The 27,853-nt window shown below is 46.0% G+C and overlaps 1 protein-coding gene across 5 annotated transcripts in view; it reads left to right on the top strand.

Annotated features, from left to right (window-relative positions):
• FGF13 (fibroblast growth factor 13) overlaps positions 1–27,853 on the top strand; it is a 272,868-nt gene that overhangs the window by 209,134 nt on the left and 35,881 nt on the right. For all 5 annotated transcript variants that reach the window (XM_054215273.1, XM_054215276.1, XM_054215275.1 and 2 more), the window contains one exon: positions 2,667–2,770. In XM_054215273.1, the coding sequence (XP_054071248.1) occupies positions 2,667–2,770 (104 nt within the window). The remainder of the gene's footprint in view (positions 1–2,666; positions 2,771–27,853) is intronic.

The following is a 27,853-nucleotide window of genomic DNA, read 5'->3' as shown; positions in this document are numbered from 1 at the left end:
CGTGGCTTTTTGCCACCCCTTCTGCCACATCTGCCCGCATGAGCGTCAACCCCTAGAAAGGCGATAGCATCTCAAAGCCCGTGTCCGTGGCACTGGGGGCTTGCAGAGAAGGGGGGGCTGCGTGGTTCTGCTGTTGGTCCCATCACATTCGCTGGTCACGGACAGGGCACTCACTCATAGAACCACAGGATCATGGGATGGTTTGGGTTGGAAGGGACCTTAAAGATCATCTAGTTCTATGCCATGGGCAGGGACACCTCCCACTAGACCAGGTTGCTCAGAAGAAGCAGGACTTGGACTCGGAGGCAACAGCTGGGGCAGCCTGGCTGTGTCTGGCTGTGCCCCCCTCTACCAGCCGGTCCCTGTCCCCTTTGGCAGAGCCATTGGCGGCAGAGCCATCCTCACTCCCCCACAGCCCTTTTCCCACTTCCGAGAGCCTGTGCCACCGCAGCTGCTAATCCCGCCGATGTCTACACCAGCTCCTGAGTGTGTCGAGTGTGTCCCAACCTTCGTCTTGCCTCAAAATAGAGCACGGAGGTTTATGGCAGGAAAACATGTCCATCTGCAGGGGAAAGCAGCTGAGCACCCATGGCAGGGTCTCCCGTCTCCAGTCACTTTGCCAAGCACAGCCCAGCCAGGAACTGCTCACAAAAACCCGTCTCCAGGGCTGGGAGCTCCATCTTCTTATCTTCTCAACTCTCTGTCCTTGGCCAATCCACTGGCAGGTTCCTACCACTATTTACAGCGGAGCCCAGGCTCGTCCCCTTGTGCTGAAAATGCCCAACCGCTTGCCCTGCTCATAAATCTGCCATTAAGAAAGCGCCTTTGGAAAGGGACCTCCAGGTTCTGCCCAGATCCTGGGCTTTAAATCGCGCTCTCCCACCTACACACAGATCAGACGCTGCTTTTTGGGGTTGAACTGCAGAAAAAGAGGGCTCTCCAAGGGAATATTTACTGAGTCAGACAGGGACTATTTTCTCCCCCAAGTAAAGTCAAGCATTTGATAGAACAAATGAGAAAAATCCACTGCTCTTACTGAAAAATCTACGTTTTCTTTGCCAAAAATCACCCAGAACTAGAGGATTTTGTTTTAGGGAAGAGAAAGCCATTTCTATTGATTTTATGCTTGCAAAAGGCGAGTGGGGGGGGCAGGGGGGGCTGTGTCTGTGTGTTTGTGGCTGCCTGGACCCTCGTGTCTATGAGAGGGAAAGAAAAACACAGGTATGATTTCGTGATGTCCTATGTTCATTTATTAGTTCTGGGTATTTCCACCTGTATGCAATGCCCAGAGGTGCAGAGCACCCACAGGCTGCCAGCCCCCTTTTTGGATACACTTTTGACAACTCCGCACCCAGAATTTAGGCTCTGTATTAAACAATGACAGGCTGCAAATTGTCTTTTAATTAAATATGACCGTCTGGGGGTTGCCAGGCTGAAAAAAAAAAAAAAAAAGGGAATTTATCATGTGTCATCATTCTTAGCTTATACTTTTGGAAATAATAAAAATCTATCGAATTCATAATTCAGTTTGAAATTAGCTTCAGACAGTGACCATAAATACCAAACTTCAGCCTGAAGCAGACTGGAGTTTTCCAGCCAAATAATAAACCATTGGAAATAAGAGCCAGTTTGGCTCTTTTTTCATACTCTCTCTGCATTTATAGGGCAGCCTGAAAGGAGATGCTTTGGGCTACGATAACAGTGCTTCAAAATTTTCTTAATTCCCCTTTATTTATAATCCTACATATTGAACACAGAGTACCGTATTCACCTTGTTCTTACCTGTGTTCAATTTTAACGTATCCATGAATCTAAGTTATGGCAGAGCTTTGCTTGGTTTTTGGTTGTTTGGTTGTTTTGGTTTGGTTTGGTTTTTTTTTTAATTAGCCACTCTACAAACCGGAATCTTCATTTTTTGAAGAGAAGTTTCTCTGCTTATAAATCCTGCCACTATTAGCATGTGTACAAACATAAATGCAAGCAGAACATTCGAAGCAACTCAATTTTGAAAGCCCAGATTGAGGGCTTGATCTAAAGAACATGCTGTCATTTCGTTTCGTTTTGAAGTTCTTTAACTATGTTTTTTTCAAACCCATTCTCCTCTCAAAAAGAGAAAAAAAACCACTAAACCCCCGATGAATTTTGAGTGGAAACATTTTGAGATGTTAATGAAGGGTTTTAATTTTTCTGAATTTCATCTTGCTCCTTCCTTTGGGTCAAAAATGGTTACTGGATTTGCTCTGAAATTGCAAAAAAAAAAAAAAAAAAGAAGTTTGTGTTTGTTTTTGGATTACCTTTTTTTTTTTTTCGTTTTGCACTTGCTGTCAAAAAAAGATAACACCAAAACCAAATTCAATGTGTTCAACTCAGCAACCCCCGGATTCCGCTCACGAGGCAGGTAAGTCCGTTTAGCTCTCAGTACCTCCAATTCACCGTCTTCAGACTGGGGGACATACGCTGGTACCCTCTAGATAATTTCTGAGCTGTTGGTGGAAATTGCTATAGAAGAACACGATAGCAGCAGTATTGCTCTATAGCACCCGCAGAAATTAATATATGCACGAATGGGCATTTTTTATTTGGTTCTGGTAATTATGGTTTAATTCTCTATCTAATCTGCCTACTCTAAAGGATTAATTTTGCTCTCCGTCTCCTTTCTCTCCTAGCTTTGTTTAACCTCATACCTGTGGGTTTACGAGTGGTGGCGATTCAGGGGGTTCAAACAAAATTGTATCTGGCAATGAACAGTGAAGGATACCTATATACATCAGTAAGTAAACGTTTTTCATTTTGTTCTCACTGAAATTATGGTAAGAACGTAGTAAATGAATAATTTACTGTTGCAAGGAATCTGTTTATAGACGTGAGATTTGACAGCAAATTCCGTATAGTGACAGGGAATGTGGCGAGAGTCTGGTTTTAGCTTGTTACTCTGTTTCCATCATGAATACGTACAGATGTACAGAATTGAACTGCAGTGCCTTTGATGCAAACGAATGATCCCAAAGTGTGGAATAATGAAAAACCCACAAGGAAAACCCCAAACAGAGAGGATGCTATCTCTTGGTCACTGCGGACTGCTCGGGCTAATCAGCGCGGGGGACAGAGGGAAAGGGACAACTTTGTGAATCACACACGTGCCTGAACACGTTTTATATCTTCCTCTATAATCTCTATTACTGTTCTTAAAAGGGATTAGAGAAACTAATTTTTTTTTTTTTTGTTTGGCCAGGATTTTCAAATAGAAATGGAATTAGGTGTCAAAATCTTATGGCTCCAAGTTGCTGAGTGAGTAAAGAAATGTTTTATTAGCAGTTTTGATGAGGAATGATAGTTAATAATTTTCAGTGGCATTCCTCAAGAGAGCAAACAGTGTTTTTATGAAAAAAAAAAAAAAAGAAAAAAAGGACATTTTTAAAAATAGACCATTTTTCAATTAAAAACATTTAGTTGAACTACGTTCAGGAGTTTTAATTATAAAGTCTTAATTCATTTTTCCCAAGGAGGAGAATAGAGGAAAATGTGATTTATTATCTACTACAAATTATTCTCTTCTATGAATGATTCCCTTAAGGTGCCTTTAATACTGATAGCAGTTAAGTAAACATATTCAAATCTCTCGTTTTGTTTTGCAATGCTGACAGCTGGGACGAGGGGCGGCTTTGCGTTTTCCTCTTGCCAGAGCCAAAGTGAATTAGAACTGGGTGTGCTGTGGGGCAAAGTAAAACTAAGATTTCAGTGAATGGCCTTGAACTCTGCTCTTCTTTTGACTCTGGCTATTTGTTCAGGGCGGTTAATCCACAGATGTGTTTGCAGGGCTTGCAGCCGCGCAGCCAGATCGTGCAAAGTCCCCTTCATCCCGTGTGGTCACGGGTCATTTACACTTGCCCTGCAAATGTACCTTGGGCTGTACTGTGGGTTTTCGTTGACTTTAGCATCCTCAGCCGCGCTCCTCCCCGGCTGCCCACTCCCCGAGACAGCACTTCTGCGGGCTGCATTCCCCCTCAGAGAGCATCCCCTTGAGCCGCGGCTCAGGGTGGGATAGAGAGGTTTGGACAGAAAGGGAAATTCCATCACCGCACGCAGCGAAGGTGCTGGGTTTGAGCAGGTCAGTTCTTTCATCGCGCACATTCTGGAAGAACCAGAGCCATTTTTGCGAAGATGCAGCAAATGGGACAGATTCTGCCGCCGAAGCAGTAACTTCTCGTTGTGAAACGTAATCCTGAAGTCAAAGCGGCCACTGAGAGGATGAAGTTTCATTTCTAGTATCCCTCAATGGGAGGAAGAGGGACCGAATAGAACCCTTATTTAGATTAAGTCCAGCTTTTAGTTTGATGGGTGTCTAGGCATCTTAGGCAGAGCTCAGACATTCACTTTGGTTGTAATTTTGGTATTTGCATTGATCAGGGGTAGTTCCTCATGTGGTCTCACATGTTGCCATGAATAGCTTCTTCCTTGAATCCTTTAGTATCTGTGAATTTAATAGTTTATGCCATTGCTAAATTAACTGGTGACACCCCTCTCTTTTCCCCTTAGTAACAATGGTCATTTTTGTTTCTTTATTAGGAGGCTATATTTTCTCACATTTATTCTTTTATTCTTCTTGAACCTCATGGGCTTGGCAAGGCCTTAGACTTTTGTCATGTTGTTGTGTCCGAAATCCATATTTTTGAATTCTCTTCCCAAAGACAGGTGTCCATTTCATGTTGATCTCCTTTTCCGAAGAGGGTTCCCACCCAAGCTCTCAATGATCTTGGGTTTATCACCTGGTGCTTTCTGGTTTGGTTGTTTTGTCCTTTACAATAATTGCAAGAAACTGTTTTAGGGGGCAAAACCTTGCTCATGTCTCTGTCAATGTGCCCAGGGAATGGACAAGGGCTGGTGAGGAGCATCTGCCTCTACTTTATCTGCTAGGCAAAAAGGTTACCAGAATTGCAGTTCCAGCACCATTTTTCAAGCATTTCTAGCACTTCTTTTGCTGCTAATGGTCCTTTCAGCAAGCCATACAGCCTGACAGCCTGATGCATGGGAAATTAGCTCTATATTTTGGGCTGGATTCTTGGTTGATGTGAATGAGTCCCCAGAGAGCTCAGATGATTTACACCAGCTGAACACTCACCTGTTCAAGGGATGCCAAGAGGGAGCCTGGGGACCGGCTCAGCTCAAGTAAATGACATCCATCTACACATCCTGAGGGTTTCCAAGCCCTCACAGAGATGTGTTCCTGATTGGGATTTGTCAGGAGCAGACAGATGGCAACATGGGATTGATCAGGAGCGAAAGCCCCACAAAACACTGTCAAATTCCTGAAGCAAGAATAAGGGGAAATACAGAAAGGTACTTAAATTGTAGATAACTATAACAGGTAGTTGCACCATTTCCAGAGAGAATTGATGATGCAATGTAACAGGGAGAGAGAATATTGTGGTCTGTGTCATGATCTTTTGGTTTTACGGCGACTCTTGCACTTCAGTCATGCGTGTGTCTGTGCGGAATTGTTTCCTTTAGATTGCGTTGCCGAAGGCTCATTAGGTAAATGGTTTGAAAAACACCCTGCTACCACGGCATCCCTGTTCCTCACCCCGTGCTCCTGTCTGTGCCTTGCACCTGATAGCGCCTTTTAGCCTGAAACATTTCCAAAACACCGCGCCTGATAAAGAGGCCATTAAGTCCTCGGCAATTACCCCACTGGTAAATAGGTAAATAAGACATCTGGCTTACGGGAGGATAAATGCAGGCACAGCTAAGTGCCTTCCCACACTCGCACAGGAGAGCACATTAAGGCTAACGCACCAGGTGTCCCATTTCCATGTACCTTGCGCTAAATTGCAATATTAAATCGCAGTTGCTTTTCCTTTTAACGGCTGTGGTGAATTCTTGTATGTTGTTCCTTACGGTATATTTTTTAGGTTTGGGCTGTGCAGCAACAGAATTGACTGAGTTGATTCTGAGTGTCCTGCATATGTAGGGAGTACATCTCAGCCACAGTCCATAACAGTGATTGGCAGATGGAGAATATCTGTGGATCCAGTTTGCTAATTTGTTGAGTTCGGGGCTTTGGCCATGCCTCTTCCTCCCTAGCAGTTGGCCAGGATGGGGACTCGGGTCTCTGACCTCAAAGGTAGGCTGGTTTGCTTCTGATCCGGTGACAGTACTCAAGAACGAGGTGGATTTGCTCTACGAGGGGATCGGTGATGTCTAATAAATCAGCCGAGAACAGATACCTGTAGTTGTCTGCCAGAGTTTATAGATAGTTTGCGGCGTCTGTCAGTTAGAGCAAAAATAAGATCTTTAATGTAATGATAAAAGCTCCTCGGGGACAAGGCAGCAACTCAGCTAAGTAGAAAAAAAAGATATTAAGTAAAAAATAAATATATTTATTTTAACATAATATCTGGTGCACCGGTGAGGCCTTACGTCGTGTACTGTGTGTTCAGTTCTGGGCCCCTCTGTACAAGAGGGACATTGAAGTGCTGGAGCGTGTCCAGAGGAGAGCTACCAGGCTGGTGAGGGGTCTGGAGACCAGGTCATACGAGGAGAGGCTGAGGGAGCTGAGCATGTTTAGTTTGGAGAAGAGGAGGCTGAGGGGAGACCTCATTGCCCTCTACAACTACCTGAAAGGAGGTTGGAGAGAGGGGGGTGTTGGCCTCTTCTCCCGCGTGAATAATGACAGGACCAGAGGAAATGGTCTGAAGTTGCAGCAGGGGAGGTTTAGATTAGACATTAGGAGGAATGACTTTACTGCAAGAGTGGTCAGGCACTGGAACAGCCTGCCCAGGGAGGTGGTGGAGTCACCATCCCTAGAGGTATTTAAGAAATGTCTAGATGTGGCACTTCAGGGCATGCTCTAGTGGCAGAGATTGTAGGGGTTTGTGTGTGTGTGTGTATTTGGACTTGATGATCTCAAAGGTCCTTTCCAATCATGAAGATTCTATGATTCTATATAATTATCTACATTTGTTGTAGAAGTGCATTAGAAGTCCTGGACGGCAGGGAAGGGAAGCAACTGCTCAGCCCGCTCTGTGGAGTGCCTCCTCTCCACGCCGGGTGGGAAACACATCTTCCTATCATGGAAGAGAACACCACATTTGAAACCATTTTTTAATTGTAGCCAGTTTCCTACCAAAGTTGAAGGGAGTTGTGTGACTACACCTCCCAAGCCGAACCCACCCTCGCAATTGTATTTGGAGGGACCTTGTCAGGAGCTGTTTCAAGCCGTGGCTCTTCCTGCTGTTTGATGCTCGAGCACCCTTTTAAAAGGAAAACACGGGGTTTGATTCATCCCTTCTTAAAGCACCGTCGTGCTTCTGCAAGATGACTTAAACAGTGTTATGGCACTGCTGCCTTACGTAACCACACAATGAATCATGCACTTTTATAATTTAGGATGGCTTTTAATTTATCTTATTTTTCTTTCTATGAACAACCACATCTTTAGGATGACCAGTGATACTACGCTTGAGTTTTTTTAGGTTTCGTACCCTCCGAATTCCTTGTGTTCTTTCGTCGTCTTGGAACAAAAGAGTGGAAAACATTTTAAGGATCTGCTTGTCAGACGTGTAGTCCTAGAGCTATTGCTTTCTCATTAAAGTGACTGTGATGTGACGGAGGAGGCTCACAGTGATACAGAGCAGCCGCTGAGTGAAGTTCATTAAAGGGAAGGCGGGTATGTAGGTGAAGAGAATTGGATGTACCGCTTGAATTCCACATAGACTGAAGCATAAGCCAAAATACAGTAAATTTTAAAAGAACAACCTGAGAACATCTAGCCCTGTATTTTCCGTGCACCATCATGTTGGAGTTTTTAAAATCATTTAATGATTGTCGGCGAAATGCGTATTTCTCTTATAGAACGTTTCGGACCATGTTGATTGTGTGCTTGTTTAGCCTGGATGCGTTGTCAGAAATTCAATGTGTGCTGCTCATTGTGTCCTTCTGGCTGCTCTCAGGAGCCATGCACCTCAGCTTGTAAAGAGTGCTTTCCGTCTTGTCTTGCTCTGCGTTCCTGTGATTTGCCAAAGCGTTTGATTTAGCAGTGTCATGTGCGAGGGAGCTTACAGCTTCTCCCAGCTTGGATAGAGTCCTTGACCAAGAGTAGTCCTGACCATGAGTCTGTCCCTCCCTCCTGCAGCCTTTCAGCTCATTTATTGGAAATTCAGGGCATTCAGCCTCTTGTAGGATGGGTCTTAGGAAGAATGCTACGCGGCAGAGTTGTTTATGCTTGCGTTGTTAGCTCTTTTAGGATGTCCAGTATATTTGAGTTAATAGAACTGCTGTACATGGCTTAATTTCACCATTTCTTGTCTGATGCACTCGGTACAGAGTTAGCATGGGTTTAAGGAGCACTTTGGTATAATACCCTGTGCAGAATTTTATATATAATTTACCCTAAGAGAGCATTCAGCTAATGTTGTCCTCTGTATGTAAAATAGATTGTCATATATAAGTTTGGTACCTGCACGGAAAGTAAATATTGTATGAAGCATGCACGTTGATTATAGCCAAGAGAAGGGAAATGCGATTAAATTCTCAGAGTGATTCAAAAATTGGTTTTGGTGAGTTGGAGAGAAGTTTGTGCATATTTTAATACTGAGCAGTGCAGGGGAGACCTGCTGTAGCTAATGCGAATGGCTGGGGCATTTATAATGAATTACTGGCAAAGAGCATTTTCCCACCTCAGGGAAATAGCGCAAAGAAGGAGACAGGGGGAATAATCAAAAGCTTCATCTAGTTAAATTTGCATGTCAGTATAAATCATTTTTAACCATGCATGCTCAAGCGTAGACTGTACCTTAAGATAGTTCATTCTCTTCAGTGATGGGGTCTTAGATAGAGCCACAGCACATTTTTCTTGCTCTATGCTGGATAAACATGCAACACGCTTATGGTGAGGAGGGATGCTCTAGTCCTGCCGCGACCTGGCATCGTGCTGACATCCCAGACTGCTCTCGCTGCCCCACTTCAATGGTGGGAGAGGTCTGGGATCAGCACTGGGACAGGAGCGTGTTCGAAGGAGGTTCCCGAACATTGTAGGACCAGCCCAAACTGATAAATGTTTTCTGACACCTTCACCCATAGACTCTGCTCTAAATTATGCTGGCAGCTAAGCTGGGCAGATGCAAACAATTGTCCTTTGGTTCAGTTTTACATCAGTGATGCAGCACAGAGGTGGGTTCTGGTGGTGCCTGGTTGGGTGGAAGCCTGGAGGGTCTCCGTGCAGCATCACAGGCTCCGTGATGGTTTGAGGGTTGGTTGCGGGCTGTGCTGTACCCAGCAGCGTAGCTGCAGAACCCACCGCTCACAGACTTGTCTCCCACTTGCCGAAGGGCCCGGCAGCCTGTTGCTGAGCTGGCTGTGGCTGGCTGGCCCCGCTCTGTGGGGTGGGACGCTCCTGGGGGTTGGGTCCCTGGGGAGGCGGAGGGGTTTCCTGCAGCAGGCCTTCCTTAATGAGATATGTGCTGGTCTTTCTTAATGATCTGTGCTGTTGCTGAGCGGTGGGGCAGGGAGATCAGTGCTGTTTCGTTCAGGTGCTTGTCTCTGCCGGGATGAGAGTGATTCCAGATGTTAGGAGACAGCATGTCTCCAGCAGGAAAGGGGGAAAAGCATCGTCCTTGTCTGGGAGAATTATTACAAGACTCAGCAAGCTGAAAGTCTTGGAGCTATTACGCTGCGTTTCTCTACAAGTCGTCTCTCAGGCATCTGAAATCCACAGAGGTGCATTCATCCCTCACCGCAGGTGGTGGGAGCTGGGGATACTCGGCACCTTCTAAGATGAGGCTTCATGAGAGGATCCTAAGCATGAGAAAGTGATGCTTCAGGATTGTGCGCTGCTCGGATCCTGCCAGACCTGTGCAATGATTTTCTTGACAGAGCAGTTGTTAAAAATCCGCAATGAAATTGCTGTTTGTGCAAGAACAGTTTCAACGCCCGAAGAGATAAACAATGTACATGTGAAGCAGATAAAAGACTAAAAGTGCATCCACTCTCTTTGTTAGTCATTTGCTAATCGATGCCGAAGTCCTTGGGTGAAAAGGCAGAAAGCCTTTATAAGCTCAGATGTTGCTCAGAGCAGAAGTTTGGGACTCAGCAAGCTCAGAAATGGGGCTGAAAAGGCAATGTAGCTCATAGGGCCCAGTTTTCCAGTCCGTTGCGCTGCTCACTGGGGTCACAGTGACACAAAACCAGCCTGATGCCAAAAAAAAAAAACAACCCACCTCTGCAGAATTTGGAGCTGGACCCGAGTTTGATAGTTTGGCACCTGGATCACACACCGCCTGCTTCCAGCATTGTGTCTCGGCCCCGCGCCAGCAAACAGGGAATACTGAGTTCCAGGACTTCCAGGTGACTCCCAACTCTTCACCGTCATGTCGTGAAGCGTCTTTGGCAAGCCAGGGTTGTAAGCTGATAAGGGCTGGAGCGGACGGCCTTGCATCGCAAAGTGCGAGAATAAGAGCATTGCCAGGTTCTCGGCGTGTTCAGTTGGGATTGTGTATTCAGACCACCTCGGAATATTCCGATTTCTCTCCTAAATGTGGTGTGGGTGCTACACGTTGTGACTGGTGGCATAGGTGCCTGTCGAGTGGTATGTGTGCCTGCTCCCTGCAGGGCTGGGCTCTTCTTTCCCAGTTTGCTGGGAAAATACGTATATTAGTATTTCTGTGGATTTCTGAGTTGTGGCATTGTTTTTCCAAGCTATGTGAGAAATATCTTCAAGATCAGAAGCAAGATAACTCTCCAAACTTAACATGGGTTTTTTTTTTCAGAATGTGGCTTTAATTAAAAGCAAATACCATTATGAAACCTCAGCTTCTTTCCTACGCTTGCCTTTCCTTCTGGAAAGCTGTCTGCCTTCCCATCCTCTGCCCAGAAGGGCTTCCCCTCCCTCTCGTGCTGCAGGTTGAGCTAATGAAGCAGCTCTTGTCACAGTGACTCAGCAGCGCTTCTGCCTCGTTAGGCTCACTCTGTAACCTGCCGACGAGATGCCTCAACCCCGGCGGCACTCGCAGCCTGCTGCTCGCTGGAAATGCCCATGCGAGGATGAACATCTAAACAAGGATGCTGGAGCAATTAAAGGCAGCCTCCAAGGACTCCCCGCAACCAATGGGAGTCGGTTGGGGCTGGAAAACAAACTCAGAACTCGGAGTGGAAACTCGCCCAGGATGACACTGAAGCACAAGGATTCGTCACATTTATTAAATCTGCAGAAAGTGGTTTCCCCTCAGCTGGGGAACTTGCTGCAATAGGGTGCCGAGGATGCCTTCATTTTTGTGGGCTCCAATATCATTTAGGCAAATTCTTGAAAGAAAAATGCTGCGAAATACAATGATGTCGTGTTTGGTTTAGAAATGTCCTGAAATCACGGCTCACCAGGGACTGGGGAAGTGTGCTGGGAAAATATTGGGATAAAATTCCCTTTGTTTCTTTATATTCTCCGATAGGCACCTGCAGTTAGCCAGTGACAGGCCAACGGCTTGAGAAAGATGTGCCCTTACCGTTCTGCTGCTGCATCCTGTTGATGTTTTCTTTATGGGTTAGTTTTCAGGAGGCTGTTGGTGCTTTGATAAGAAATACCCGAAAGTGTTAGTTAACCATGGTTAAGGATAACCCAGGTCCAGAGGAGGCCACAGAGATGCTGGGAGGGCTGGAGCCCCTCTGCTGTGAGGACAGGCTGAGAGAGCTGGGGGGGTTCAGCCTGGAGAAGAGAAGGCTCCGGGGAGACCTCAGAGCCCCTTCCAGTCCCTAAAGGGGACACAGGAAAGCTGGGGAGGGACTTTGGATCAGGGAGGGGAGCCATGGGACAAGGGGGAACAGTTTCAAACTGGAAGAGGGAAGATTTAGATGAGATATGAGGAAGAAATTCTTTGCTGTGAGGGCGGTGAGCCCCTGGCCCAGGTTGCCCAGAGAAGCTGTGGCTGCCCCATCCCTGGAGGGGTTCAAGGCCAGGCTGGACGGGGCTTGGAGCAACCTGGTCTGGTGGGACGTGTCCCTGCCCAGGGCAGGGGGCTGGACTGAGATGATCTTTAAGATCCCTTCCAACCCAAACCATTCTGTGATTCTGTGATTCTATATGCAAGAAAAAAAAGTGGTTGTGGTGAGAGTATGGGACTGGGGTGAGAATGGGCTGCAGAAAAGCTGACCAAGGAGATGGAAACGTGCCTGTTCCTGTATATGCCTGTTCCTGCGCCTGTTCTTGTGTGTGCCTATTGCTGCAGGGCAGGACCAGGAGCTCCGGCTGTTGCAGCAGTGCCAGGACAAACAGAATTTGGCATTTCCTGTGCTAAAAGTAAGTAAAGGGCAGTTCATTTCCCCAAAATGACTATCCATCAATCCAGGCTGGCATCAGCAACAGATCTGTCATGTGGGGGTATTTGGAGTGACTTTATTAAACACATTTTTGTGTCTTTTTATCTTCATGTACCACGCAGTTGCGACAGTGCTAAGAGGAAGTGAATTCAGTTCTGTTCCTACTTGGCAGCCCATAGAGAATGTTTACTGCTTTCTGGCCATTTACATCCTTGCAAACCCACTGAGAGCATCCTCTTCCTGGCAGAACTTTTATTGCAAGTGATGAGGTGCGAAAAGTGAGAATCCAGCTTGACTGTAAAAGTTCAGATTGCATTTGCAGTGTTGTCAGTCAAAAGGCACAGAATCACAGAATGGTTTGGGTTGGAAGGGACCTTAAAGCCCACCCAGTGCCACCCCCTGCCCTGGGCAGGGACACCTCCCACCAGACCAGGTTGCTCCAAGCCCCGTCCAGCCTGGCCTTGAACACCTCCAGGGATGGGGCAGCCACAGCTTCTCTGGGCAACCTGGGCCAGGGGCTCACCACCCTCACAGCAAAGAATTTCTTCCTCAGATCTCCTCTAAATGTCCCTTCTTTCAGTTTAAAACCATTAGCCCTCATCCTATCGCTACACTTCTTGATAAAGAGTCCTTCTCCACCTTCTCTGTAGGCATCTTTTGAAAAGTCTGCGAAGCAAAACTGATGAAGAGTCATTGGGCAAGAAAAAGGAGTCATTATCCCCAAGATTCTGAGCGTTATGGTTGCTTTTGGGACCTGCAGCACAACTGGACAGGGTTTCCAAAGGAAACTCCTCTACTTTAGTCACAGAGAGCTTGAATGCCATCCTCGTGGCATGACTTCTCAGCGCTGAAACCAGAGATGCCTGTATGAGTCCTAGAAAGCAGGATAAACATGGTGATAACAGAAGCAAGGACAAAGGAAACAGGAGAGTTGTCACATGTAGATTATGTCCTTGAGGCCTTGGTTTCAGAAACTAACTCTTCCATACATAAGCTTGGAGGTAGGCTGCTGAATTCCTGGATGGAAAAACCTAAAAAGGGTCTGGGAAAGAAAACAAGTCAGTTGGATAAAAATTGTACCAAGAAACTTGCATTTCCAAACGGAACTGCTTTCATTAGGCAATGTAGGATTAACAAAGGAATGCAAAATTTAGAATGGATTAGGGAGTCTTTGGATATAATGCCAATATAATAGCTTTTACCAGCAGATTGGATGGTTTAAATAATTGAACAGACAAGACCTTTCATATTTTACGTTCTGTGGTTGCTACAGGTGCTATCACATTGTTTTTCTTTTTTGTAATTTTACTCAAACAGCACTGAATATTGAGCGGTACGGTTCTTCTAAAACTAAATCCACTGGGGAGCTAAGCAAAACAGGCATGATAATTGGTGAAGTACAGTTCTGTTTATTTAAAGCCTCGGGAGGTATCTAAAAATCAGAGAGCCGGTTTCAGAAGCACAGCACACGAGGCTGTCTGCTTTATGAAGGCTGTTCCCTTTCTTTATTCTCATGACTTCAAATGCAGTTTAATGAGGGAGTCAATTTAGACCCTCCATCCTCATCCCCAGAGCTTTTTCAGACAGTAAAAAATCCTGTTATGAGATAGCAGCATTCCTCTTGAACCCTCTCGAGTGTTGGTGGGACCTTGCGTTTGAGCTGACTGGGAATGGGCAAACCTCAAAGGACTTGTGAGAGCACGTTTCCTCAAACAACAACTCCAGAACCTAATGTTTTAACAAAACGGGTCTAGCAAACTGAAAAGTGTGGGCTTTTCCTCACCCTGCCAGTACTCGTGGCCTCCAACTAAACTGGAAGACCTGCTGTATTTTTAAAACGAGGATATCTCATGGAGCTGGTACACAAATTAGAAGCAGAGTTTCGTAAACATGAAGGTTTCAGTTCAGGTTTTAGGCAAAAGTTCCCATCAATTCTCATTCCATTCTCGTTATTTCACACCAGTGTGCTCAGCTCTAGAGGAGCATCTGCTGCCAGCTGAGCCATATTGACACTGACAGAAGGCACAATAAGCTCAGAGTAAATAAGTGAATGATCTGAAACAGAACAAAAAGCCAAAGAAATTCTAATAAGTGGAATAGACACAGTTCAAAGTGCTGATCTGTTCCCTTCACCTGATGAACTAAGAGTTTAATGGGCTTGGTATTGCAAACCCTTTCTCGTGTAAGTAATCCTTACTCAAGCAAGCAGTTTCATTGACTGCCTGCCAGAGGAAGAATTAATTTACCTAAGATTTTCAGGGTCTGGACAAGGCAGCCATTGATTTGCAATATGAAATTTCTGTCTGATTAAAAAATGAACTGAGCATTTGGGAGGCCAGTGAAGCTTAAAGACTAAAATAAGTCCCCTCTTGCCTGGAGGCAGGTCCCAAGGCCTGGAATGGTTATCAGGTGGAGGGAGAGCAGCAGACCCTGGTCCTGGATGCCCAGGGGGTTGGTTCAGTGTCATGGGCGAGACTTGAGGCTTGCAGCCTTCTCTGGAACTGAATGCCCATTTTGAGCCATGCGGTGGCTGGGCGGCTAATGCTTTCCTACGGAAGAGTTCAGCAAGTGGAGAACCAGGTGTTGTGTCGTTCACAAACAATCCCTCTCTGCGAGCGCCTTGCACTTTTTGGACATTTGCTTTTAGGGCTTAAAGTTTTCTGGCAGACCATATGGAAATCCCGAGTTGTGCAGGTGCGGGGGAAGGTTAGCAGCAGGCTCTTTCTGCAGCGCTGTCACGGCACCAGCAGCCTTGCGATAAGGTTCACCAGCGAGCACAGCCTGCTGTGTCTTCTGACGCCTGGTGTCACGCATCAGCAAGGCTGCGACTGCGTTTGCGTTGCCACCAATGGGCGTCGTGAAACCGGAGCCAGCTTCACTCACCTATTTTTGAAAAATCTTGACTTTAATTTATGCTTTAGCTGCCTCTGCGTGAAACAAAGATGTAATGTGTATTCTAGACTGAGAGACTGGGAGCTTGCTCCATGGGCAGTGGAGTTGGGCACAGGCTTCCGCAGGCTTTTTCTTGGGGAGATTATTGCAGCTGCAATAGAAAAGACCTGAAAGAGCTTTATGCAAATTGTTGATTTCTACCACATTAGCTAATTGTTTTCCAAATTTGCATTTCTAATCAGCGAGATGCCAAAAAACACCTGTACTCTCTAAGTGTTGCACTAACAGTTTATATTTCTTTTAATTATGCTTGTAGGAACAATACCAGAATGGCAAGCATTTATTAGAACTTGTAGCTCTTACAACTAAACTATAAATAATATTTTTCCTCACAAAAGTCTGCCCAACAGCAGTGGCAGGGAGAGGGTATTCCCGGCTCATCGGCCCATAGCCATTGCCCTCACGATGCATCTTCCCAAACGGCGTTGATTTGATCGCACTAAAAGCACGTGTTTATGCACCACCTCTATCACAGAGCCCAGGCAGTGCGACGTTCAGAGGTCATGCAGTAATTTCCCCGTGGTGAATCCTTGAAGATCTTGACATTTTCAGCTGAGCAGGAGGCAGTTTTGATCTGCAAGGGGCTTGGGAATACCCGTGCTAAGGAAACCAACCTCCTTTTGTGCTGTTAACTGAGGAGATGAACACAGTCACCCTGGCTTGGCTGTGAATCATCTGATGAAGCTTCACTTGTTACCCAACAACAAACCCTCTGCATTTGCAGCCCTTCATTTTATTATCACAGGAATGACAGTAGAAGAAGACAAGTGATTTTTTTTCCCCCTCTCATTTAATACCAGGCTTTCTGCTGTTGAGCTGTTTTGTTTCCCTCTGGCTCTGACAGTCTTCTAAACAACAGTTGCCTCTCTTATGAAACAATTGGAATTAATGTGGGTAATTGTGATGGTTATGGCCTTTACTTTTTGATATAGCAATTATCTAATCTGTACTTTTTTACTGAGTCAAGCAAAGTTGGTAAAATTAAGTCATCATTAGACTGATCCCTCTGGAGACTGTTTGCTACAGTAAGGCCAAACATCTCTACTCTTTCTCAAAAAAAAATGTTGAGTAACGTAGAATTGAGCTTCCTGTGCCTTAGACCCATTCAGGTTGCACCGTCCACGTACCCACATCACTGTGTCAGCTGCAGCAGTGTCACACACATGATGAAGAGAAGAGTTTGGTCCTTTGAGTCCTGTTTTGGCATTTTTAAAGCTCTGTGGGTAGAGAGTCTTGTGAGGTTTTACAGGTCACGTAGTGCTTAAACCCAAATCAAAGCACTTCAAGCTGGAGGTAGAAGTCTCCATTTCTGTAGGACAGCAGTAAATACAGGGGATATGCAAATAGCCCAAATTACTCTTAGAAATAGAGAGTTTTGTGAGTTTATATTGATTACTTCAAAAATGGATAAATTCCTGGAAAGTAGGTTAACGAAGCTACAGAAAAATTAATTTCTCTCTCATCTTCGATGTCCTGAAAGTCTGATAAAATTCTGTTTCCTTGGAAAAGGTCTTCTGAAATAATATCTTTGCATCGCTACCAACCTGATACCATTTAGTTTCTTAATGTAATGATAAAGAACATATCTGTTGTACAGAAGATATGACACGTAAACCCATATAGAGAGAATAAATAGAAATGGACAACACCCAAGACTTTAAACTGGGTTGTGGAGCTCTGTGTAGGTATAAACTGGAACCTGGAATAAAACTTCAGGTGAGATTTGGGGCGGGGGACAGGGAAGCTTCCAACAAACAAACAATGGAAATAGAGATGTGCCAGAACTCAGGGCTTTTCTCCAAATGCCAGTCTCTCCAAATGTAAAATTTTTTGGCTCAGGCTCAACCTGGCTTTAAGACAGCTTACTTGTTTGTTTTGGTTTGGGTTTTGTTTGTTGTTTTTTTTTTCTATTGCTCTTTCAAGAACAGGAAAGTTTTAACTTCATAGCATGGATTTAATTTCAATCCAAGATGTATTTGTTCTTCTTGACCCATTCGACACTTTCTACTGCTGCGGAGATATTAGTCTGTTGCTTACATTGGCGTATAAGATTTAAGAGGAGGCAGTTGTGCCCCTAAAGCTAATTGCATCGTCTCTGAAAGACTGGGTGTGAATAACGCTTTGCTATGGCTGGTTAGAAGTGGAGTGTTCTGCTTGAAAAGTTACGTGCGTGCAGGCCAGCAGTCACCTGATGATACCAGTACCGCCTTGAAAGCTTCTTCCAATCTATCACTTATGAGAAGCCACCATACCCATTCAGTAGATATTCTTATGAGAAAGCTGGTCTTATGATCAGGCTGTGTTTTTTGAGTTAATTGGGATATTAAGAGTAAAGAGTTGTATTTCTGCTTAGAAAACCCAAGGTTTTTGTGATTTGCAGTCACAGGGATGATTCACGCCCACATCCAGACTCCATCAACCTCATTCCAAGGCTGCAACCTTGCCTACCAAGTCCCACCAAAGGTTTGTTTTTAAGGTCGAGTGGTAAATGGTAGGGGATGGCAGTTGAAATAGCGATGGTCAAACACTCAGCAGTGGCTGCAGCCCTTTTCTGATACCAGCAGCTCTGGGAAGGCCCCCTGATTAGAGCAATGTCCTTGGGCACTGCTTCAGAGCATGCTGCTGGTGCGGGAAGGGTTGCACTGGGATGTGCAAATAGCAAACTGGAACCATCCGAGGGAGCGTGTGGAATGGCACATTTCACCCAGTCCCAACATCCACCTCTCCAAGCATTTATTTTGCACGCCCTGCTTTCTCTCACTGTTTGTGTCACTTACGGCACGTCTTATCGGTACACGGTGTTGTGTGACACAGCAAGCACAATACAAAGAGTGCGGCACCGAGCGGCGGTTCAGCTCGAAAGAGCCCATTTCATTTCTCAGTGTGATTGTTAAGCCATCATCAATTTGGATGTTGGGTACCTGCTCTCAAGCGTGAGGGAAGTGCCCCTCGCAGAGCATTTGGCCGCTCTCGCAGAGCCTCCTCGCCCCCTGATGTTGAGTGCCACGCTGCACGGGATGCTGCGTCGGCTGGAAACGATGCGGTATAAGCGTGAGCCAGGCTCCTATAATTCCTGCCTTCTCCGAGAGAGACGTTGCCGCAGAGGAGGGTGAGGTGGGATATAACCAAAATGCATGCCCATTGTGGTCAAAGGTTCGCTCTGAGTCCTGGTGGCCTGGCCTCTTCTCGCAGAGGCTCCCCATGGAGGCAACTTCAGTATCTTCAACGTCCTCTCCAAACTGATGAAATAGCCATATACAGGTTTACATTATGCCTAACGTGCAAACAGCTCAGGAGTTGGCTTGCATCAAAATCTGATATCTCAACAGCTCAGGCGCCAATGAAAAAGGAGGTGAGGAAAGATCTGGGGTTAGATTGGGAGCTAAATGCTGTGCCTAGGCAATATTTTCCATGCTGAACCAAAGCGAGCCCCAAATGCCCGTGAGCCAAGTCTGTTCTCATGCACTTATGCCCACATAGGTCTTGCAGGAGAGAAAGAGAAACTGGTTAAAAATAGCTGAACTCTTCCTGTTCGGTTTGGTCGCATCCTGGGGAAGGGATAAGGGCAGTAGTAATACTTTCATGTCTGCTGCTTTTTAAATCTCTGAACACGAATCACTGAGACTGCAGCGCGCAGAAGGATGAAATGCTAGTGCTTGGCCAAGCTATGGCCCGCCAGTGTCGAAGCCATTGCTAACTCCAGCGAGGTCAGGTTTTCACGCTGATATTTTCATTTGCAAGGCCGTGTTTGTGAGCATTTGGAAGGAAATGAGGCATGCCCTTCTCCACCAGCTCCTTTCCCCTACTCCTTGATCTCCTTTTCTTTTTGTGAGTCTCTGTGAGCATGTGACACAGGCCAGGGAAGCAACCACTCAAAAATCCTATTACTCTTCAGGCTGACCTTTTGCTGGATGATATTATGATCCTTTTGTCCTTAGCAAGCTCCTGGTATCCCACTTAGCAAACACCTTGATGTGCAAATGTGCGGACAGTTCAAAGTACAATCATTTAAGCCTCGGAAAAAAAAGAAAATACCTCTTTAGGGCTCAGTAATCAATGCACAGTAGAGCTGTTATCACCGTGGGGTGGAACAAGAAACCTTTCCCAAGGTTTCTGGCTATTCTGTAGTGGTTTTTTCCCCCCTTCCTGTGTGCATTACAATGGATGAAAGCAAATGAAGGGTCTGAGTCCAGTCCTCTGCCTGCATTTGTGTACCTGGTGTGGTCAGGAGCATGGTTGAGATCAGGCACGTAGGGATCATGGCGCATTGGAGATCCACATCCAGCGCAAAGAGGATGGGTATTAGTTGAAAACCTACAGGTATTTTTGTGCCTTATTAAACTTGTTCTTGCTTGGTTTGGATATTAAAGCTTCTCTGTTACGTCAACTGACTCTCCTCCAAATTCTGTATAGTAATTCCGGGAAGATTTGACTGGCAGCAAGCACTGGATATTTACATTTCAGAAATCATTGCTTTTATTTTATCAGTGGGGTTGGTGATAGGGCCTCAAGGACAGCTGGTGGGATGTAAATTTAGATTCACCTGTTTGCGTACTTTTCTCCTCTTAAATAAGTCACTTTTCCTATGAAGTGCCTCGTAAGAAGAATGTTTGAGACTCTATCTGGCCGGTACAACATTTCAGTTGTAATGAATCCTGTTACAAACAGATGATGTATTATGATTTTTTTTTACAGCAGCACAACAGCAAAGTGTATTTAGTAGGGCCTTGGAGAGTGCATGTATTTAATAATCGGTATAGAAGGAAATTGCAGATGATTTAGAAACCACAGTGACTCAAAAGTTGTGGTTTTATTTAAGCACAGGTAACAGCCAGTTAAAAAACTTTTACATCCTCTTTTCATCTTTTATTTTCTTAATTTCCTATTTCTTTTTGCCCTGGAAGTTAGTATAGCTACTGCAACATGGCACCAGACTGTCGCAAAGCAAATAAGGTGTTTGGGAGAATTTTATTTAAATTTATTTCTTTACAAAATCTATCAGAGAGAAGGACATCAAAACAATGTTGCCTTGTTTCCTGAAGTGTACATACTGTGTTTGTGTGCCTGCTTGGTCATCTGACTCTACTCCTTATAACATTAAAATCTAGTTCTGACAACATAGAGCAGACTGAGTGCAGTTTTCAGAGATATTACTTTCCTGCAATTTTCATGAAATAAGGCAGCTGGGTAAGGGAGAGAGAGCTGACCTGCTCATGGGCATAAGGAAAGGAACGCCGCAGCATGGCTCAACTCTTAGCAAACCCAGGGGAAGCCCCTGGGGAAGCAGGAATGCCCTCAGGTTGGGAACCACCAAGACTTACGCTTTACTAGACACTAGAGAACCCAGCTGCTTGGGAAACCCTGGGAAACAAGGCTCCCTTCAAGTGACTGCTTGTGAAACTGCCCATTTTTAAGGCCCAGCCTTGTAATTTTTAGCTCTGTTGGTTATCTGTGGTGTATCGGATGCCGCTGAGGCTATAACCAAGAGCAGCATCTGTAGTGCAGCCACGGTGTTGCAGGTTCTCAAGGGAAGAAGGGTCAGAGTCAGAGAAGTCTCGTTGAAATATTGAGTTTGTCCAGAGGCCAGGAGTGCAGTCAATCGGTGTTCTTGGCTATGTTACCTACTGTACAACAGTATTTAATAAGCAATCTGCATCCAGCAAGCTGATATATGTGGAAGTTGCGCACTCCTTTGGCTGCGTGGCATGCCAGAGCTCTACTTCCCTGGATTGTTGCTTGTGGTGGTAAAAAAGGTGGTAAAAAATCAGGGTTAGGGCAATGTCTGTAATCAAAGCCTGTAGAAACATGTTAGTAATATTTGCCATTACTGCAAAGGCTAAATGGCAGTCATAAGCAAAGATTTGTTGGAAGGCAGGTGAGGATTTTAATCATAAAAGCATTCCTGGGTCAGTTTGTGTGCTTTATCTTCCTAGCTGTGGCGCTGGTCCTACTAGCAGAGAGCCCATAGGACAGCATCCACCTGCAGCATTCCTGTTTCCAGGACTGGAAACTGGGAAAACATGTATTTGTGCATGTGCGTGTTTGTATTTTAAATGCTTAGCTTTTCCTTTAAGACCAGCAGATCAATCAAAGTACCGTAGTCCTTTGTAAAAGGAAAGACATTCTCATTAATTTTCATCCCCCACATGTAGCTCATTGCATTATACTGAAAAATCTCATCTGAGAAATCCTTTCATAATGCAATATGGTGCAGAATAAAAAATGGAACCATTTACCCCATGTAAATTTTGTCTTTCAGGGATTTGGGCGATACCATCAGTCTGTTGGTTGTACCAAGTGTTTCTTTGCTAACCCAGGTGCGCTGACGCAATTCATCAAGGGGCACAAGCTCAATTTGTTGAGCGCTGGCTCTGGGTGCTGGGGGGCTCTAAAAATCCTCCAACTGAAATTTGGTATCTTCCTCTGCCCTCTCCAGCATCCTTGCTGGTATGCCTCATTTGGGAACTGCCTGCAAGTTCAGACGCTCAGCCAGAATATCTGGAGGTTGAGTAAATGCAACTTAGTAAATGCAACAACAATCCATTTAAACGTTGGGGGTGTCTATTAAAGACATGTTCCACCTTCAGTCCTTGGTGCTTTACCTCCGCCCCACTGCTCTTTTCCATTTAGATCCAAGCACGTAATTATTTTGGCAGCTCAGGGAGCCTCAGCTACCACAGAGCATCATGGCAGCGTGGTGGTGGTGGTGCCTGGCATCTGAGCTGTCCCAGCGGCATTAGCAAATGTTCTGCTGAGACGGTGGGCAGGCGTGTGTCCCTCCCTGACCGGGTGACATGTCCAAGCCACCACCAGGCAGCAGAGTTCATGCTGAAATGCAGTCTGGGGGCGACCGAGGTGCAGAATGCAGAAGGTTTCCCATCAGATGGGGTAAGTTTTCATCCTTCTTGGCTAGTGCGAGCTAGGATAAGGAACGTATTTGCTTGAAGAGCAGCAATGCATATTCCTAACAATTTTGCATTATGAAAAGTAACGGGCACAAACTTGACCATAGGAAGTTCCACCTAAACAAGAGGAGGAACTTCTTTCCTGTGAGGGTGGCAGAGCCCTGGCACAGGCTGCCCAGAGAGGTGGTGGAGTCTCCGTCTCTGGAGACATTCCAAACCCGCCTGGAGGCGTTCCTGTGCCACCTGCTGTGGGTGACCCTGCTCTGGCAGGGGGTTGGACTGGATCATCTCCAGAGGTCCCTTCCAACCCCGACCATTCTGTGATTCTGTGAAGGTTGGTGCAGGCACTGAGTGTCCAAGACAGCTGTGTGTGTCCTTGTTCCTGCGCATGCCTTCAGTAGACCAGTAAACGTTGCTCTCCCAGTTGTTCAGGTAACTCTTTGGGTTCCTCGCCAGGAACCTGCCAGGCCTCAAGGCAGAGCCCAGGCAGCCTCCTCCACCGTGAACCCCCAGACAGCCCACAACTCCCCTTCAGGTGCTTTTTAAGCCAGTGCTCTTCTGGGTTGGGCATCAGTAATTCTCTGCATGGCTTTTATCTGGGTAAAAGACTAAAAAATCCATCTGCTGTTCATTACTGCCGTTGACCAGTCAGCAGCACCAGCGCGTCTGTCTGCTGACGGCGCCCTTCCCCGGGATGATAAAAGACAATCTAATTCAAGGTAGGGCAGGGTTTATTAACAGAAATAATTATTGATGAAAAATAAAAGATTAGTTGAGAGAGAATTCTAACCTGCGCCGCCTCATCTATCTTTTAGTCTCTTTTTTCCTTGATATTTTCTGCTCCAAGAGTAAAAACTTTAATGTAAGCCCTACATTTTTGCATGCATGCATATTCAGGGTTGTAAATGAAAGGAGAGTGACAGTTTTGCATTTAGTAACTTCACACCCACACACCTCTTTTCTTTCTAATGCTGACACTTCAGCCTTTGAAACGGCTCCCGGGAGCAGTCCTTGGATGCGGAGAAGTGAGATCTAAGGAGGGAACCTGGATCTGCTACTGTTTGCACATGGCACCTGGCAAGGGCTTTGAAGAAGGGCACTTTTCTAGATGAGTAGCTCAGAAATTGTTTCTCATTAAGTCGGGAGAAAGCCCAAAGCTAGTTTAAAGAGACTGAGCGTGTGAAGTTGTCTAAGGGCTTGCTAAGACTGGGGGAGAGCAGCTCAGGTCCTGCAGCAGCGCCGTGAAAGGGGAGCTGGGCTCTCCTCCTGCCCACAGGACAGGGCACTGGCTTTGGTGGGATTCCAGGTGGGTTTGCAGATCACAGAGGCTCCTGACGGCTTTTGCCTGCCAGTGTCCATGGGCGGGAGGTGGCTGTGTGGGTCCAGGCTGCCCGGCATCACCCTACATCCTCAGCAGAAAGCTGATGTGGCTGTTGGTTACATCCAGCACCTTCCCTGGCATGGTCCTCACCTTGCAAGGGGAGCACAGGGTGAGTGACCACCTCCCGACCACCTTCCTCTGCCAGCTTGGTGCCAGAGACTGTCCTTGATTTCCCCTAACTTCCGTGGCTCCTTCTTCTCCTTTTATTGCATCCTTTTTTATGAACAGCTTGTTAATTTTTACTACAACTGGCTTCTCTTTCCCTTTCTTCCTGTCACTTCCCCTCCTCTCATGTCCACTTTTCTCAATATTTTATTTATCACATTTCTCCCTTTGTCTTCCACCCCCCCTCCAAGACTTATTCCATCCCTCCTTTTGCCAGCAGAGAAGGCAAATTTCCTTCCCATCGCCCCCTCCCTCCTGTTCCCAGAATCGTCTCAGGCCTAGTTCAAAGCTTCCTGGAGCCAATTGCAAGTGCGTGGCTATAAAAATAACAAAAAAGCAGTTCGGGTTTTGGAACAAAAGGAGTGGTTTGAAAACCTGTTTCTTTTCCCGCTTGCTTCAGAGGACACCCTGGCTTGGAAGGGCTTTTCTTTTCCAAACACTCTGCTCAAAATAGGCGTTTATTACGAAGAAAGTCATTTTCAATTTGAAGTGGGGGTGGCAGGCATAGATATTCAACTCTTCTATATATTTTTATATATATATGCATATAGATATATATATATAGGGTAATTTAAAATTACCATGGCTAGGATGCCTATGTGGTGTAAACCCTAATGGTCCTTAGCCATTCAGAGCAGCACACGCGGTTTCCTGATCTCTGTTTAAATGAGCATCAGGCTGTGTTTGCCTCTGGGAAATAACAATCCGTTTCTCCCAGGTAAAAGGATGCGCTTGAATTGCCTTTGCAAAGCCTTTGGATGAACTGCTTAGGAATGTGATCATCTCTGTGCAAAAAGAAGCTGTACCGTTTAAGCACCGGCATTTTTATTCGAAGGCTTGTTAAAAAAAAAGAAAAAAAAAAGCAAAAATGGGCAAAAAGTGTGCTGCTTGCTACCAAAGGTGGAGGAGCTTTCACAGTCTGGAGGTCCGGCCAGGGCTCGGGCGTTATTAGGTTTGCTATTTTCTTCAGGAGGCCAAAAAAAGGAGCCATGGAAAAATCCACTGATAAAAATAAGGCTGGGAAGTGAGCAGAGAATTACCAAAGGGGAAAGCCAGAGGGAGGGGAGGGGAGGGAGAGAAGGAATTAATAAAGCAACAGAAACAGGGAAAGAAAGAAAGCAGAATAATATAAAATATGATATAAGGCAAGCATATTATAGATCAGACAGCCATCCATCACATCTGAGACTGGATTATTCTTAACAAAGTATAGCTGGGCAAAGGATTAATTCAGGTTTTTTTTTCCACGTAGAAAATTACTCAGGGAAAAAGAAGTATTGGGAGAGAATTAATTAGCAGTGGGGAAAGTTTATGTACTGGAAGTTGAACCCTTTGACACACGGAGTTATGCATGGATGAGCCAGGGAATACAGATATCAGTAATGAGGATTAAATAGGGCCATGTTCCCTGGCTGCTTTCTTCATGGGTTTAAAACATTCAATAATTTCCCTCGGAGGAAATAAATTCTCTTCGGAACATGTGTGTTTTCTCCTTGTGCACACGTGTAGATTTTTCCCTCTGGTCTGCAACGCGATTTGGCACAGGAAATTTTAAACCATCTTTTCTATACCAGTCTGTGGCAGCGGGACCGTTGCATCGTTGTCCCCCACCAAAGAAACTTGCAAATCCTTTATCTGACCTTTCGGTGATGGATTCGTTTGTTTACCTGAAAATGAGTTGCTCCTTTTGAATGAGAGAGTTCTCCTTTTCACTGCAACGCCACCAGGACTGGAGTTTAGTGGCAGAATTGCTGAAAAGAGGCGTTTGCAAAATTCTTTGCAACTCTGTGGGACAGCCAAAGAGGGAAGTGTTTGAACTCTCAGCAGGGTTTTGTTACTGGCTCGTCCTCCACTGACGCACGCCGGGGTCCCTGGGGCAGCATCACTCTGGGATGCTGGTGGGGATGGCGAGGGCATTGGCCCAGGCGGCTGTGCTCACCGCTGTGCCTCCCCTGCCCCGGCGTCAAACCACAGCCCTGCAACACGGGCACTCCGCACCTACTTATTTGCAAAATCATTTCATCCACCCCTTGTGAAGTAGCGCTCGTGTTTCTGAGCCTGGAGGTTAAACAAGAGCAAATGGGAAGGGCTCGGCAAGCGGCAAGTGGCAGCGACCGGGCAGCAGCTGCTTCTTCTGGGCACAGGCACCTTGCAGGTGCAGGCGTCATCTCGTGTGCGCAGGGATCTCGCGCGGGCAGGGATCATCATGTGTTCACAGGCATCTCGTGTGTGCAGGCATCATCTCACGTGCACAGGCATCGTCTTGTGTGCACTGATACCATCTCACCTGCGCAGGCGTCATCTGGTGGGCACAGGCATCTCATGTGCACAGGCATCTCATGTGCGCAGCTATCATCTCATATGCGCAGGCATCATCTGGTGGGTGCAGGCGTCATCTTGTGTGCACAGGCATCATCTGGCGGGTGCTGGTATCATCTCATGTGCACAGGCATCATCTCACGTGCACAGGCGTCATCTTGTGTGCACAGGCATCATCTGATGGGTGCAAGCATCTCATGTGCACAGGCATCATCTCTTGTGCACAGGCATCTCATGTGCACAGGCATGTTATCGCTCTCTACAATTTATCGCTCTCTACAACTCCCTGAAAGGAGGGTGCAGTGAGGTGGGGGTTGGTCTCTTCTGTCAAGTAACAGGTGAAAGGAAAAGGGGAAACGGCCTCAAGTTGCACCAGGGGAGGTTTAGATTGGATATTAGGAAAAATTTTTATACTGAAAGGGTTATCAAGCATTGGAACAGGCTGCCCAGGGAAGTGGTTGAGGCACCATCCCTGGAGGTATTTAAAAGACGGGTAGACATAGCGCTTAGAGATATGGTTTAGTGATGGGTTTTGTCAGTGTTAGGTTGGACTAGGTGATCTGAAAGGTCCCTTCCAACTCAGGTGATTCTATGATACTGTGATGCTATCTCTTGTGCGCAGGCATCGTCTCATGTGTGCAGGCATCATCTGGCAGGTGCCAGTATCCTCTCGTATGTGCAGGCATCATCTCGTGTGTGCGGCATCTCATGTGCACAGGCATCATCTTGTGTGTGCAGCCATCATCTGGTGGGTGCAGGCATCTCGTGTGCACAGGCGTCATCTCATGTGCGCAGTCGTCATCTGGTGGGCACCGCTATCATCTCATGTGCACAGGCATCATCTCGTGTACAGGCATCATCTCACGTGCACAGCTACCATCTCATGTGCACAGGCATCTCGTGTGTGCAGGCATCATCTCGTGTGCATGGGCATCTCATGCGCAGGTATTGCCTTGTGTGCAGGCATCTCGTATGCGCGGGCATCATCTCATGTGTGCAAGCATCTCGTATGCACAAGCATCACCTCGTGCATGCAGGCATCTCGTGTGTGCAGGCATCATCTGGTTTGCACAGGCATCTTGTGTGCCCACTGGGTGTGGACGGTTCCTTCCAACAGCCTGAGGACAGCTCTCACCATCACAAGCCACAGCCCCGTGAATGTGAGTCTTGGGACCTCCGAAAGGCAGAAATTACTCTTTAATGGCCCCTTTGTGCTAGAAAACCGCCGGCAGGGTGGCTGGGCACGCTGGGAATAGATGAGTTATGAAATGTCAGGCTCTGCTGAGATCCTAGCAGCTATCTCTGAACACACCGATGACAGATGATTTTCAATATAGTTCATCCTCCTTGATTCTTATTTTTTTTCCCTCGCTAAATGAAGGTGTTCCCTGAAGTTTCAAACCTCGCTTGGGCAGTAGAAGGAATGGCAGACATTTTGGGGGTGGTTTTATGTGGGGAGATGCACACTTTTCAGATTTTCCTCAACTTGAAGATGATTTGAAGGTACATGTTGAAATTTTCCAGACATTTTTACATGGAGCTTGACACCAAGGAGAAAAGTATCAGCACAAGTGGAAAACATTTAAGATTGTCAAAGCGGTGTGAAATATGAGCGTAGAGGGTTAGCAGAGAGGCTGTTTCCTCCAGCCTAAATTAGGTACGTGATCAAGCCTTCTCCTTGAACCAAGTTGCACTTGATGGTAAGGATCCATTTATAAGTGGTTTACAAAGGGTTAGTCCGTGATAGCTGGAGATCAGAACTTTGTCAGTAATCTGGAGCCTGTGAAAAAAAAAAAAAGTTTGAAAACCTTCAGGAAAATGGCTGTTA

This window comes from Rissa tridactyla, chromosome 9 (genome assembly GCF_028500815.1).
Source record: "Rissa tridactyla isolate bRisTri1 chromosome 9, bRisTri1.patW.cur.20221130, whole genome shotgun sequence".
Classification (NCBI taxonomy): Eukaryota; Metazoa; Chordata; class Aves; order Charadriiformes; family Laridae; genus Rissa; species Rissa tridactyla.
The sequence above is the reverse complement of the archived record's forward strand: the minus strand, read 5'-3'. Positions and strand labels throughout refer to the sequence as shown.